This window comes from Lithobates pipiens, unplaced genomic scaffold, assembly GCF_037356315.1.
Source record: "Lithobates pipiens isolate NorthernLeopardFrog02 unplaced genomic scaffold, aLitPip1_a1.2 Scaffold_76, whole genome shotgun sequence".
Taxonomy (NCBI): Eukaryota; Metazoa; Chordata; class Amphibia; order Anura; family Ranidae; genus Lithobates; species Lithobates pipiens.
In genome coordinates, this window is record NW_027507899.1 from 916860 (window position 1) to 927757 (window position 10898).

The 10898-nt window shown below is 42.7% G+C and overlaps 1 protein-coding gene across 1 annotated transcript in view; it reads left to right on the forward strand.

Moving 5' to 3' along the window:
- The window catches only part of LOC143959456 (hemicentin-1-like), a 476712-nt gene extending 468754 nt beyond the window's left edge, over positions 1 to 7958 (forward strand). The window contains exon 8 of the mRNA XM_077468108.1: positions 5544 to 7958. Coding sequence (XP_077324234.1) covers positions 5544 to 5749 — 206 coding nt within the window. The 3' untranslated portion in view covers positions 5750 to 7958. The remainder of the gene's footprint in view (positions 1 to 5543) is intronic.
- Positions 7959 to 10898: the final 2940 nt, after the last annotated feature.

The window sequence follows — 10898 nt, forward strand, 5'->3', positions numbered from 1 at the left end:
GTGGAATCTTCATCTGCCGCTCACTACTGACGTCACTCCCCCTCCTTCCTACTAGTTTTCTAATCCGAGCACCTCCCCTGCTCCGGCCACTCCCCTTTTAAAGGAGACAATTTTTTTTCCCTAAAGCATGACTGTACTGTCCACACCTGTCATGCCATCCCTACGCTTATCCTTTTCTCTCCTTCTGCTCCGGGACTCTATGAAACACTCTGAAGTGAGCAGAGTACCTACTCCCCTGAGCCATGATTGGCCAAAGGCACCCTTCCTTTGGCCAATCATGGCTCTCTGTGCTGATGGCGCTGTGATTGGCCAAAGCATGCGAGTCATAGTGCATGCTTGGCCAATCATCAGCCAACAATGCACTGCGATTCGGCAGTGAATCATGGGCCGTGACGCGCTACTAAAATTTGGTGCAAACAGCCCATAGTGTTTTAAATTTGGCGAATGGCCAAACAGTTGATTTTCGAGTCGAACATGAGTTTGACTCGAACATGAAGTTCATCCCTAAAAATGAAATTTCTAAACGATTATATTATATATTAAGGGGAACCCCGAACCAAAATGTAAAAAAAGAATTGCATGGGTCCCCCCAAATTCCATACCAGGCCCTTCAGGTCTGGTATGGATATTAAGGGGAACGCTGTGCCATTTTTTTTTTTAAATGGCGTAGGGGTCCCCCTCAATATCCATACCAGACCCTTATCTGAGCATGCAACCTGGCAGGCTGTAGGAAAAGAGGGGGGACAAGAGAGAGGCTATTAAGGGGGATATTATGGGGAACCCTGAGACAATTTTTTTTTTAAATGGCGTAGGGATCCCCCTCAAAATCCATACCAGACCCTTATCTGAGCACACAACCTGGCAGGTCGCAGGAAAAGAGGGAGGACAAGAGAGAGGCCCCCCTCCTGAACCGTACCAGGCCACATGCCCTCAACATGGGGAGGATGTCCCCATGTTGATGGGGACAGGGCCTCATCCCCACAACCCATGCCCGGTGTTTGTGGGGGTATGCAGGCGGGGGGCTTATCAGAATCTGGAAGCCCCCTTTGACAAAGAGGTCCACCAGATCCCACCCCCCCATGTGAATTGGTAATGGAGTACATTGTACCCCTACCATTTCACAAAAAAGTGTCAAAAATGGTAAAAAAAAAACAGTAGACAGCTTGGGACAAGTCCTTTATTTAAAAAAAATAAAAATTCCAGCGATGTACATCCATTCTCAGGTGGAGGATACAGAGAAAAAAAAAAACGCCAACACGATCCGCCTCCATGGGTGGTTCCTGTGGAATGACACTACAACCACTGTGACAGCTCTTAAATAGCTGAGGGCGGGGCCACTCGTGACATGCGTGGGTGACTCCCCTCTAAGGCAACGGGAACAACCCATGGAGGCAGATTGTGTCGGCAGGGGGGGGGGTTCTGTATCCTCCGCCAGAGAATGGATGTACATCACTGGAATTTTTTTTCTTTTTTTTAAGCTGTCTACTGTGTTTTTTTTAACCATTTTTGACACTTTTTTTGTGAAATGGTAGGGGTAAAATGTACCCGTTACCAATTCACATGGGGTGTGGGATCTGGGGGTCCCCTTTGTTAAAGGGGGCTTCCAGATTCCGATAAGCTCACCACCCGCAGACCTCCACAACCACCAGGCAAGGGTTGTGGGGATGAGGCCCTTGTCCCCATCAGTATGGGGACATCCTTCCCATGTTAAGGCCATGTGGCCTGATACAGTTCAGGAGGGGGGGGCACTCTCTCATCCCCCCCTCTTTTCCTGCGGCCTGCCAGGTTGCATGCTTAGATAAGGCTCCGGTATGGATTTTAAGGGGGGACCCCAAGTCATTACAAAAAAAATGGCGCAGGGTTCCCCTTAATATTCATACCAGACCTGAAGGGCCTGGTATGGAATTTGGGGGGACCCCCACACAATTATTTTTTTTTACATTTTGGTTCGTGGTTCCCCTTAATATTCATACCAGACCAAAAGCACCTGGTAATGGACTACCATTTTTTTCAATGACTTCTTTTATCTGTATTGCCGAGACCGACAATTCATTATAGCCGCAAGTAGTTGTAAATGACTTTTTTTCCTTTAGAAATGTAATTTTTCTGTCAGACTGTTCTAAACACAGGAAACATGCCCCCCTTTACAGGCATACTATAGACACCCCCCAGGTATGAAATTTAAAGGAATATTTCACTTTTATCGTTTTACTTTAAGCATGATTAAAATCACTGCTCCCGAAAAAAAATGCCTTTTTTAAAACTTTTTTTTGGATTGATCCATGTCCCCTGGGGCAGGTCCCGGGTCATCAAACACTTTTTATGAAAATAACTTGCATATAAGCCTTTAAAATGATCACTTTTGATTTCTCCCATAGACTTTTAAAGGGTGTTCTGCAGCTATCGAATTTGCCGCAAACACCCCAAGTTCGGCGAACTGGCGAACACCCGATGTTAGAGTCGCATATAGTTTGACTCGAACATCAGGCTTATCCCTTCTACAGAGTATAAGACCCCATTCACACCTGAGTGTTTTGTAGCTTGAAGCCTGAAGATACAAAACGCTAGAGGGGAAAAAATCTATTATTCTCAATGGAGATGGTTGACATCTCCACTCCATGTAGCCTGAAACCAAATGCCTGAAGCTCAAACAAGTTCCGGACCCTTTTTTGTCACTTGAATTGAGCAGATTTGGGCTTTGGGATTTTTCTTCTTTTAACATTGGTGACCTTTTGCCCTGCACAAAATCGCAGCAAATCGCGGTAAAAAAACGCAGCAAAAAACGCTGCAAAATCACGGTAAATTTGTGCGATTTTCTGCTTGAAAACGCTACGCTTAGGTGTGAATGCAGCCTCAAAAGGAAGAGAGGCGCCCCTAAGTGTAGCAATATACATTTATTGAAGGTAAAGCATTTAGCAACTCACACGGGTGATGGTTAAAAGAGGCACATCTAAGTATGGAGACATCCGGGGTAAAGCTGTCCACATAGACCCTCCCCCCACACCGCCGGCTCTCACCGCTGTCAGTCTGCAATCATGACCGGGAAGACTCCCCTGCAGTAGAGCGATCTGAAAGTGAGGCTTGAAGCTTTCATGAAGCACAGCGTGGAAAGGATAACGTCAATGCCGGCATACTTAGATGTGCCTCTTGTAATCATCAACCATGTGAGTTACTGTACATTCAATAAATGCAACCATATTGCTACACTTAGAGGCGCCTCTCTTCTCTTTTATACTCAGTTGTGACGTGACGCTACTTGTATATCAAGACATCGCTTGTATACCGAGTTAAAATGTATTTAAATGTTTTACTTGTATTGCAAAATGCTCTCAAACCAAGTTACTCTCAAACCTGTAAAGGACGAGCGTCAAATGTAGAGCTTTAAGGACTCCGCCACTCGTTGGTTTGCCCATTTTTATTAAAAGCAAGTTCAGCAAACAAACATAGGTTTCCCTCAGCGGGGTTTTCAGCATTCCTTTTTCCATCAACAAAAATGACATTCCGCCTAGTTGTCTCTCACTTGCAGCACTGCAGCTCTGGCCTTACACTCCAGCCCTTTGTCTGTCCCGTACAGGACTGTCTCACCAACCAACCACCTTGGTGCACACAGCTAGCAGCCTCTTGCTGCACTGACTCCCCGTAGAGCCCTCCTGACTCCTGGTACTCAGACTTCCTATCTGCCGGGGTGGAGCCCAGAACTATGGTCATGTTACTACTAAAAGCCAAGCACACACCTGACCAATCAGTATGCTGGCTGTTCTCAAAATCAGGACCCAGGACTGGGGATTTCATCTAACCCCGATCTCTCGGAAATCCCCGGGCTCCAGATCCCAAAGTGGACCCTTCTATAGGCCCATACACACGATCTGACTTTTTGACAACAAACATGCAAATTAGCTGTTTTAAGGCAACATCTGACCGTGTGTACGCTCCATTGGAGAAACCTTTTCGGTTTTCATCTGACTTTTGTTGACTGTGCGAATGAACAAACTTTCTGGTAACAAAAGTCGGATGGAGCAAAGTCCGATCGTGTGTAGAGAAAATCATCGGACTTTTGTCCAAAGTACAAACACGCATGCTCAGAACCAATGCAAAAGATCAGACAACAATACAGAAGTTGATCAAAGGTGGCGGTAAAGAGCAGAAAAATCATGTGATTTGGTGAAAGTTGGCTGAAAAAGTCCTGCTGTGTGTATGCAATACAAGATCACAGCCAACGCCCTTTGTACAAAAATCCACGGGAAAGTTTGTACAAAGTCCGATCGTGTGTGTGAGACTTAAGTAAGGAGGAAACTGAAAGGCCAGTTTCCTCTTCACGTTGCAAACTCCCGGGAGCCCCTCAACCCGTCTGGTTGAGAATTCTGGGTCACATCCTCCTTCTAGACCCTGGCAGGGCAACGCTCTGCCACAAAATATATATACAATCCTATTCTCAGTGGATCCAGAGGAAGGAAAAAAAAGGCAATAAAGCGTGATCCAATTTGCTCCAACGGTGGAAAAAAATCTTTCCTAATCCCCCAAGAGGCAATTGGATATTCCCTGCCTCAACTTTACCTATAAATATTAGTATTCGGCTATATTTTATAAATGCAGGTGAGCTTACACTTCACTCTCTCTAGCCACAGGAATTACAATTTACTGGGAAGTATCACTGACACTATACAGCACTTGATATAGTATTGTACATAGCACTGTATATATGGCTGTATACCTGGAGTAGAACAATACATTGCCAACTCTCTCTCCCTGCAATACTGTCAGCTGTCCCCCACACTGACCCCCCATACACTGAGGAAGGGCTGCTGGGACAGTTTACTTTTATAGTATGTGGGCTGCAAGTTTGTCTACAACCATCACTATAGAATGTCTTGCGCTTCACCAGAGGTCAAGACAGATGATTGCAATGTATTATGGGATATTCAGAGGAGTATTTCATGATGAACTTCCCAAAAGTTTGGATTTTGTCTGAACATCCAAAATTCCGTCCACACCTAAGTTCCTGCTCAGCTTATCCTTAGTGAGGACATCGCCCACACTATACCAAAGGATGGCGCCCTCAGGAGAGGGAAACCTTGTAACTGGAGATGGAAGAGCTCTGTTCTGATTGGGTGATTAGAATGTAGGGTGCTGAGCACACAACACCTGGTAATTATTTCCATTTCAGGACCATTAATCATTCCAGTATGAGGTCAGCAGATTTCATAAAGCAGCCGTGATCTCCATCCCTTCCCCCTCATAGGGGGTTCATATACTTTTGGAAATGTTTATAGATGTGATGGCTGGTGACTCTGTCACATGGTCATGTCGTCACCCGGCCCGTTGTCATTGTCTGACCATAATCTGACCTCCTTCTATTCTCCATGTGTATGGAATGATTTAGGAGCAGCTACATCTTCATCAAGAGAAGAAGAATCTCCACATTGTAATTAGTGTGACTTCCCTGATACAGGTCCTACTGAATGATCTGACTGTGTCTGATATTTTATATTGGGGTTCTGTATATCTCTTTCATGGTGTCCCCATATTTTATCTCCATTTCCCAGAAATTCGGTCATGTTGGGGTCACTTCCTGTCATCCGGTGCGGTCTTTGTCCTCTACACTGGGCTCCTCATCTTTATGGTCAATGACCTGAGGAAGATGAAGAATGAGAAGAATGAGAAGAGTCGGAGTGAGAGGAGGACGAGGAGAAGAGATCCGATGGAGGTGGAGATGGAAATGGAACCAAGTTACTATAATGAAGGAACATAAAGATGTAACCAGATTCATCCTGGAAGTTGTATGAGGTCACAAACACATCTACAGAAAGGAGCACCTTGCAGTACATGGTCATATCTGTGTCTCCTGATGGCCTTGTGTATTGACCACCAATAATAGTTGGAGTGTAATTAGTTATAAAGTGATATAGATGTATACACCTGAAATGTCTTTAGTCTGTGAGATTGTAGATGTCGTGTGTTAGAGTGTGTGTAAGTAATAGCCGTGACGGAATCAACCAATCACAACGTGTGTCAGATGAGTTCAGCTCAGGGAAAATTGTCTTCAAATGAAATTTCCATAAAAATTGTTGCCATGAATTGTAAGATGTATTGTTCCATCTGATTGTACATGATATGGGGGGAGGGGATACATCACAACATCTTAAGGGGTGATGATGATGATGAGCCCAGAAGTGGGGTGTCAGCAGTTTCAATATGATAAAGCTGCTATAAGAGGAATCTCAGACTCTCAAGACACTAATTAGAGGAAACTCAAATCCCGACCATAACTGAACCAGAAGAGCAATTTGGGTCATTTTGATTGGTTGAAGGAAAATATAAAAAGTTGTGTCAGTCTTTCCTCAGAATCGCTCACCGAGCCTTTAGAAATGACATTCTACCAGCTGATGACACCTAGAGAAGGTCATCGACTATCCAACCAGCCCTAGATGACATCAAGATGTAGCTAGTACCCGACATTAGCTGACCTGACCATCCAAATCACAAGGCCCCTTGAAGCTTGGAGTCATTTATCATTCCTTAGCCCTCATTCACATTGACCGCGGCTTTGAAATCATGTGACTTCACCTGAAATCGCACCATTTCAAAGCTGCATTTCAATGTGACTTGGGGTGAGACTCGGAAGACATCCGTCCAACTTCATGCAGAGATGTCTATGCAAGTCACCCCCAAATCACCAAAAGTAGTGGAGGAATCACTTTTCTTTAAAGCGATGCAGCGCCACAAAGTCGGCATCACACTGATCTGAACAGTGCGATTACCGGCGACATGACAAGTCGCTCCAATGTGACCGATGGATTAAGGACTAAGATTTGTTCATCTGTTATACTACTCTGACATTAAAGGAGTTGTAAAGGAAGAAGGTTTTTTATCTTAATACATTCTATACATTAGGATAAAAAACCTTCTGTGTGTAGTAGCCCCCCCACCCCCTGTACCCCCTAATTACCTACCTGAGCCCCTTCTCTGTCGAGCGATGTCCACAATCCCCTCAGCCACCCTGGACACCCCCGCAGCTATCAATCAATGTCAGTCAGCCAATCAGGGGAGAGAGGAGGTGGGGCTAGGTCAAAGCTCTGTGTCTGAATGGATACACGGAGCTCTGACCCGGCTTGGGTGCCCCCACAGAAAGCTGCTGGCTGAGGGGCACTCAAAGGAGGGAGGGGCCAGGAGCAGCAGAAGAGGGACCCGAGAAGAGGAGGATCCAGGCTGCTCTGTGCAAAACAACCTGCACAGAGGAGGGAAGTATAACATGTTTGCTATTAAAAAAACAAACAAAACTGAGCGTTTACAATGACTTTAAGTTATGCTTGGATCCGGGGACATGAAATTTGGATATTTCAGTTGGGGGTGATCTCAGTGCCCATCGACTGGCCTGCGGGTCTGGGGACCTGCACCTCCTTTGTCTCCCCTCTTCCTCCTTTTTGTTTAGGGGTGTGGAATTGGACACAGGTGGCGATTATCCACTTCTCCTCCTCTGGGGGTGTGAGAAGGATTATCTTTTCCCTGGGTACTCTCCGTATTACTTTGTACTGATCACAGAGCTACCCCTGAGGAAGCAGCCAAATGCCTGTGAAACGCGTCAGTTCTATGTGATTTGGACTAGGCTCTATTATGTACAAATAAGTATAAGTATACTGGACACTGGCATATTTTTCTCATGTAATTTCTAATGTGAAAAAGTTTTTAATTCCACTTTTTTGTGATTACATTTATATTATTTGTAGACTAATATCGTTTTTGAGCCGTTAAGGTCCCATTATATGAGGGATCCTTTTTTTGCTATATATATATAGATTTAAACATTGAGGTTATTTTATTTAAGGTCCACTTAGTCCACCTAGAGCTCTCTACCAGGAGGCAGTGATGACCCTATTGTGCCCCCGGACAGTGGGTACCTTAACCCCTTCAGCCCTGGAAGATTTTACCCCCTTCCTGGCCAGAGAACTTTTTGTGATTCGGCACTGCGTCACTTTAACTGACAATTGCGCGGTCGTGTGACGTTGCACTCAAATAGAGCTTTCTTTTAGTGGTATTTGATCACCTCTGCGTTTTTTATTTTTGTGCTATAAACAAAAAAAAGCAACAATTTTGAAAAAAAATAATTATTTTTTTACTTTTTGCTGTAATAAATATCCCCCAAAAAATATATAAAAAAACTTTTTTTTCCTCAGTTTAGGCCGATACATATTCTTCTACATATTTTTGGCAAAAAAAAAAAAAAAACGCAATAAGCGTATATTGATTGCTTTGCACAAAAGTTATAGCGTCTACAAAATAGGGAATAGATTTATGGCTTTTGCATTATTAATTTTTTATTTTACTAGTAAATGGCGGTGATCTGTGATTTTTATCGATACTGCGACATTATGGCGGACACGTAGGACAATTTTTACTAATTTTTGGGACCATTGTCCCAAACAGTGTGCCTGGAAATGATGGTCGGGATCTCCAGCAGGTAGATCAAGAGGACTCAAACATGGCCCCTGAAAATGGGTTTTTCATATCTATAAAGCATGTGGATCCCTGATGTGTTTCCTCTTCATAGGGACTTCCTCGGAGGGGGTGTGGCCTCAATCAAGGAAGTCCCTACAGGAAGAAAATGTGTCGGGATCCATAGCCTGGGTTGGCCTTGATGAGCATCCAGTAAGCTCTACATGCTGTATAGATATGAATAGTCCATTTGCAGGGGATATGTTTGTTTATGGTGATTTCTCTGCTGGAGATCCTGACCACCATTTTCAGGAGTGCTGATGATGTTCAATTTTCCGACTGCGGAATCCACGATTTTATGGTTTTCAACTGGGATTGATCTGGCAGGTTAGCTCTTTAGTCCCAATGAGGAGTTTGGGTAAAGCCATCTGAGGTGAGGGACACATCCGTGCTTCAGAGTGGATGAAAAGACCGCTGGATGGATGGGCTGGCTCCACAGACAAAGGCTCATCAAGCAGCTGCCGACAGGCCGCGAGTGAGCCGCTCACCGACTGAAGAGACGGCCGGTCAGGAGAGGGCTGTGGGGCGCCTCCGACACTTGTCCCAGGGAGAGCTCTGGTGAAGCCAACTGGTAGTTGTCAGGATAACGTGTTTCGGAAGCCGCGGCCTCCTTCCTCAGGTCACCCTGCTGTTATTCAGAAAGCCCTTTTGTAGCTGAAATTAATTGGCCTGGGTTTTTTAACCCCGTAATCAAAATTGATCAAACTTCAACTAAAAAACATATGAGGGATAGTATGACAACTACAATACATTCAACAACAGCATACATACAATATGTCTAAGATATAATTACATATCATTGTTTCTTCCCTTTTCTTAGCAGTACTATTAAATTAAAAATAAAAGATAATTTTAACATATCTATATCTATCTATCTATCTATCTATCTATCTATCTATCTATCTATCTATCTATCTATCTATCTATCTATCTATCTATCTATATTAATAAATCATACATTTTAATAAAATTGGATAGGTAGAAAATAGTAGTAGGGTTGTTCTATAATTCATTCCTTGGTTCTTTCTATATACATGCATATATCTGTACACATACATATACACATATAGACACACATATGTTGATTCTTTTATCAATATCTTGTTTTTAATATTTTTTTGTATTGGATGTCTTTTTAGTTTCCTTAATTATGATTTTTCTTGTTTTTTTGGCTTTTTAACACCTAGTGTGTCATAGAGGGTATTTTGTGCGTTCATTTACTGATTAAAACGTAATAAAACATAAAGATAGGTTGTATTGGGATACAATTGATTAAAAACAAGTGAAATATATGGTGAATCCATTATAGAGTACAAATTAATAAAAGATAAATAATATATAAATAAGAAGTGAATAGTGCATATCGTTATTTCATATAGAGATTATTATAAATTATAAACTAATTGGAAACTTATTACCTGAAAAATGACTTAAGAATCTGAAAGAAATGAAAATAGAGAATATGATTATAGGTAGGGTGAAGGATAATCATAATGATTGGTATAGTTAAAAATGTGTATATCTGACATATGCTAGATGTTTGTAAAGGGAGATATGCAAACACACATAAATTCATATATACACACATCCACATCATACACAAACATATACATATTTTATATATATATATATACACACACACTTATGTAGATACCAATATTGTATAGCTCATGATCTGGAACACACGGTTGGCCTCATATGATAGGAGGCCAAACCAAGGGAGAGTTCACAAGACCTTCCCGACATGTTTCAGAATATATCATAATTCCTTCTTCAGGGAAAGGTCAGAGCAAAATATAATTTTCTAAGGATGTAATAGTGACATATCAGTATGTGCATATATATATATATAATCATAGAATATGGAAACAAGAGTCCACTCATTTATATATAGCAGCGCATAAACGTGCACGTCTGTTCAGAAAAGCCTTTATCAAGTGCCCATGAAATGGTGGTGATTGAATACAGTTCTATATGTGAAAAAAGGAGGGATACAAAACAGCTTCCACCTCACGATCCACCTCTTGTGCTCCAAAACGAGAGCCCCTTTTGGGGATACACTCACCAAATCTCTAAATAATTAGAGCCTTCACACTATCAAAACCAATTCCTCCTTGGCCGCTAGATGTCTCTGTAGTTGATAAGGGGGATCGAATGTTTCTCATATAAAAAGAACAAAATGTGCCAACATAGCGTAATATTGCTTCAGCCTTTTTATTATAAACCACCCGTACAGTAAAAATATGCGTACCAGAAAGATAAAAAACAATCGCTCAAAATATCATTATGTACTACACCTTTTCCTTGTTCGGTGTACCCAAGAAACAGCGGACGTCCGCTCTATAGCCACCGGTTAACTTCCTGGTGCCTTGGTTGTCCGGACCTCGGAATGTGGACCGCACACATCA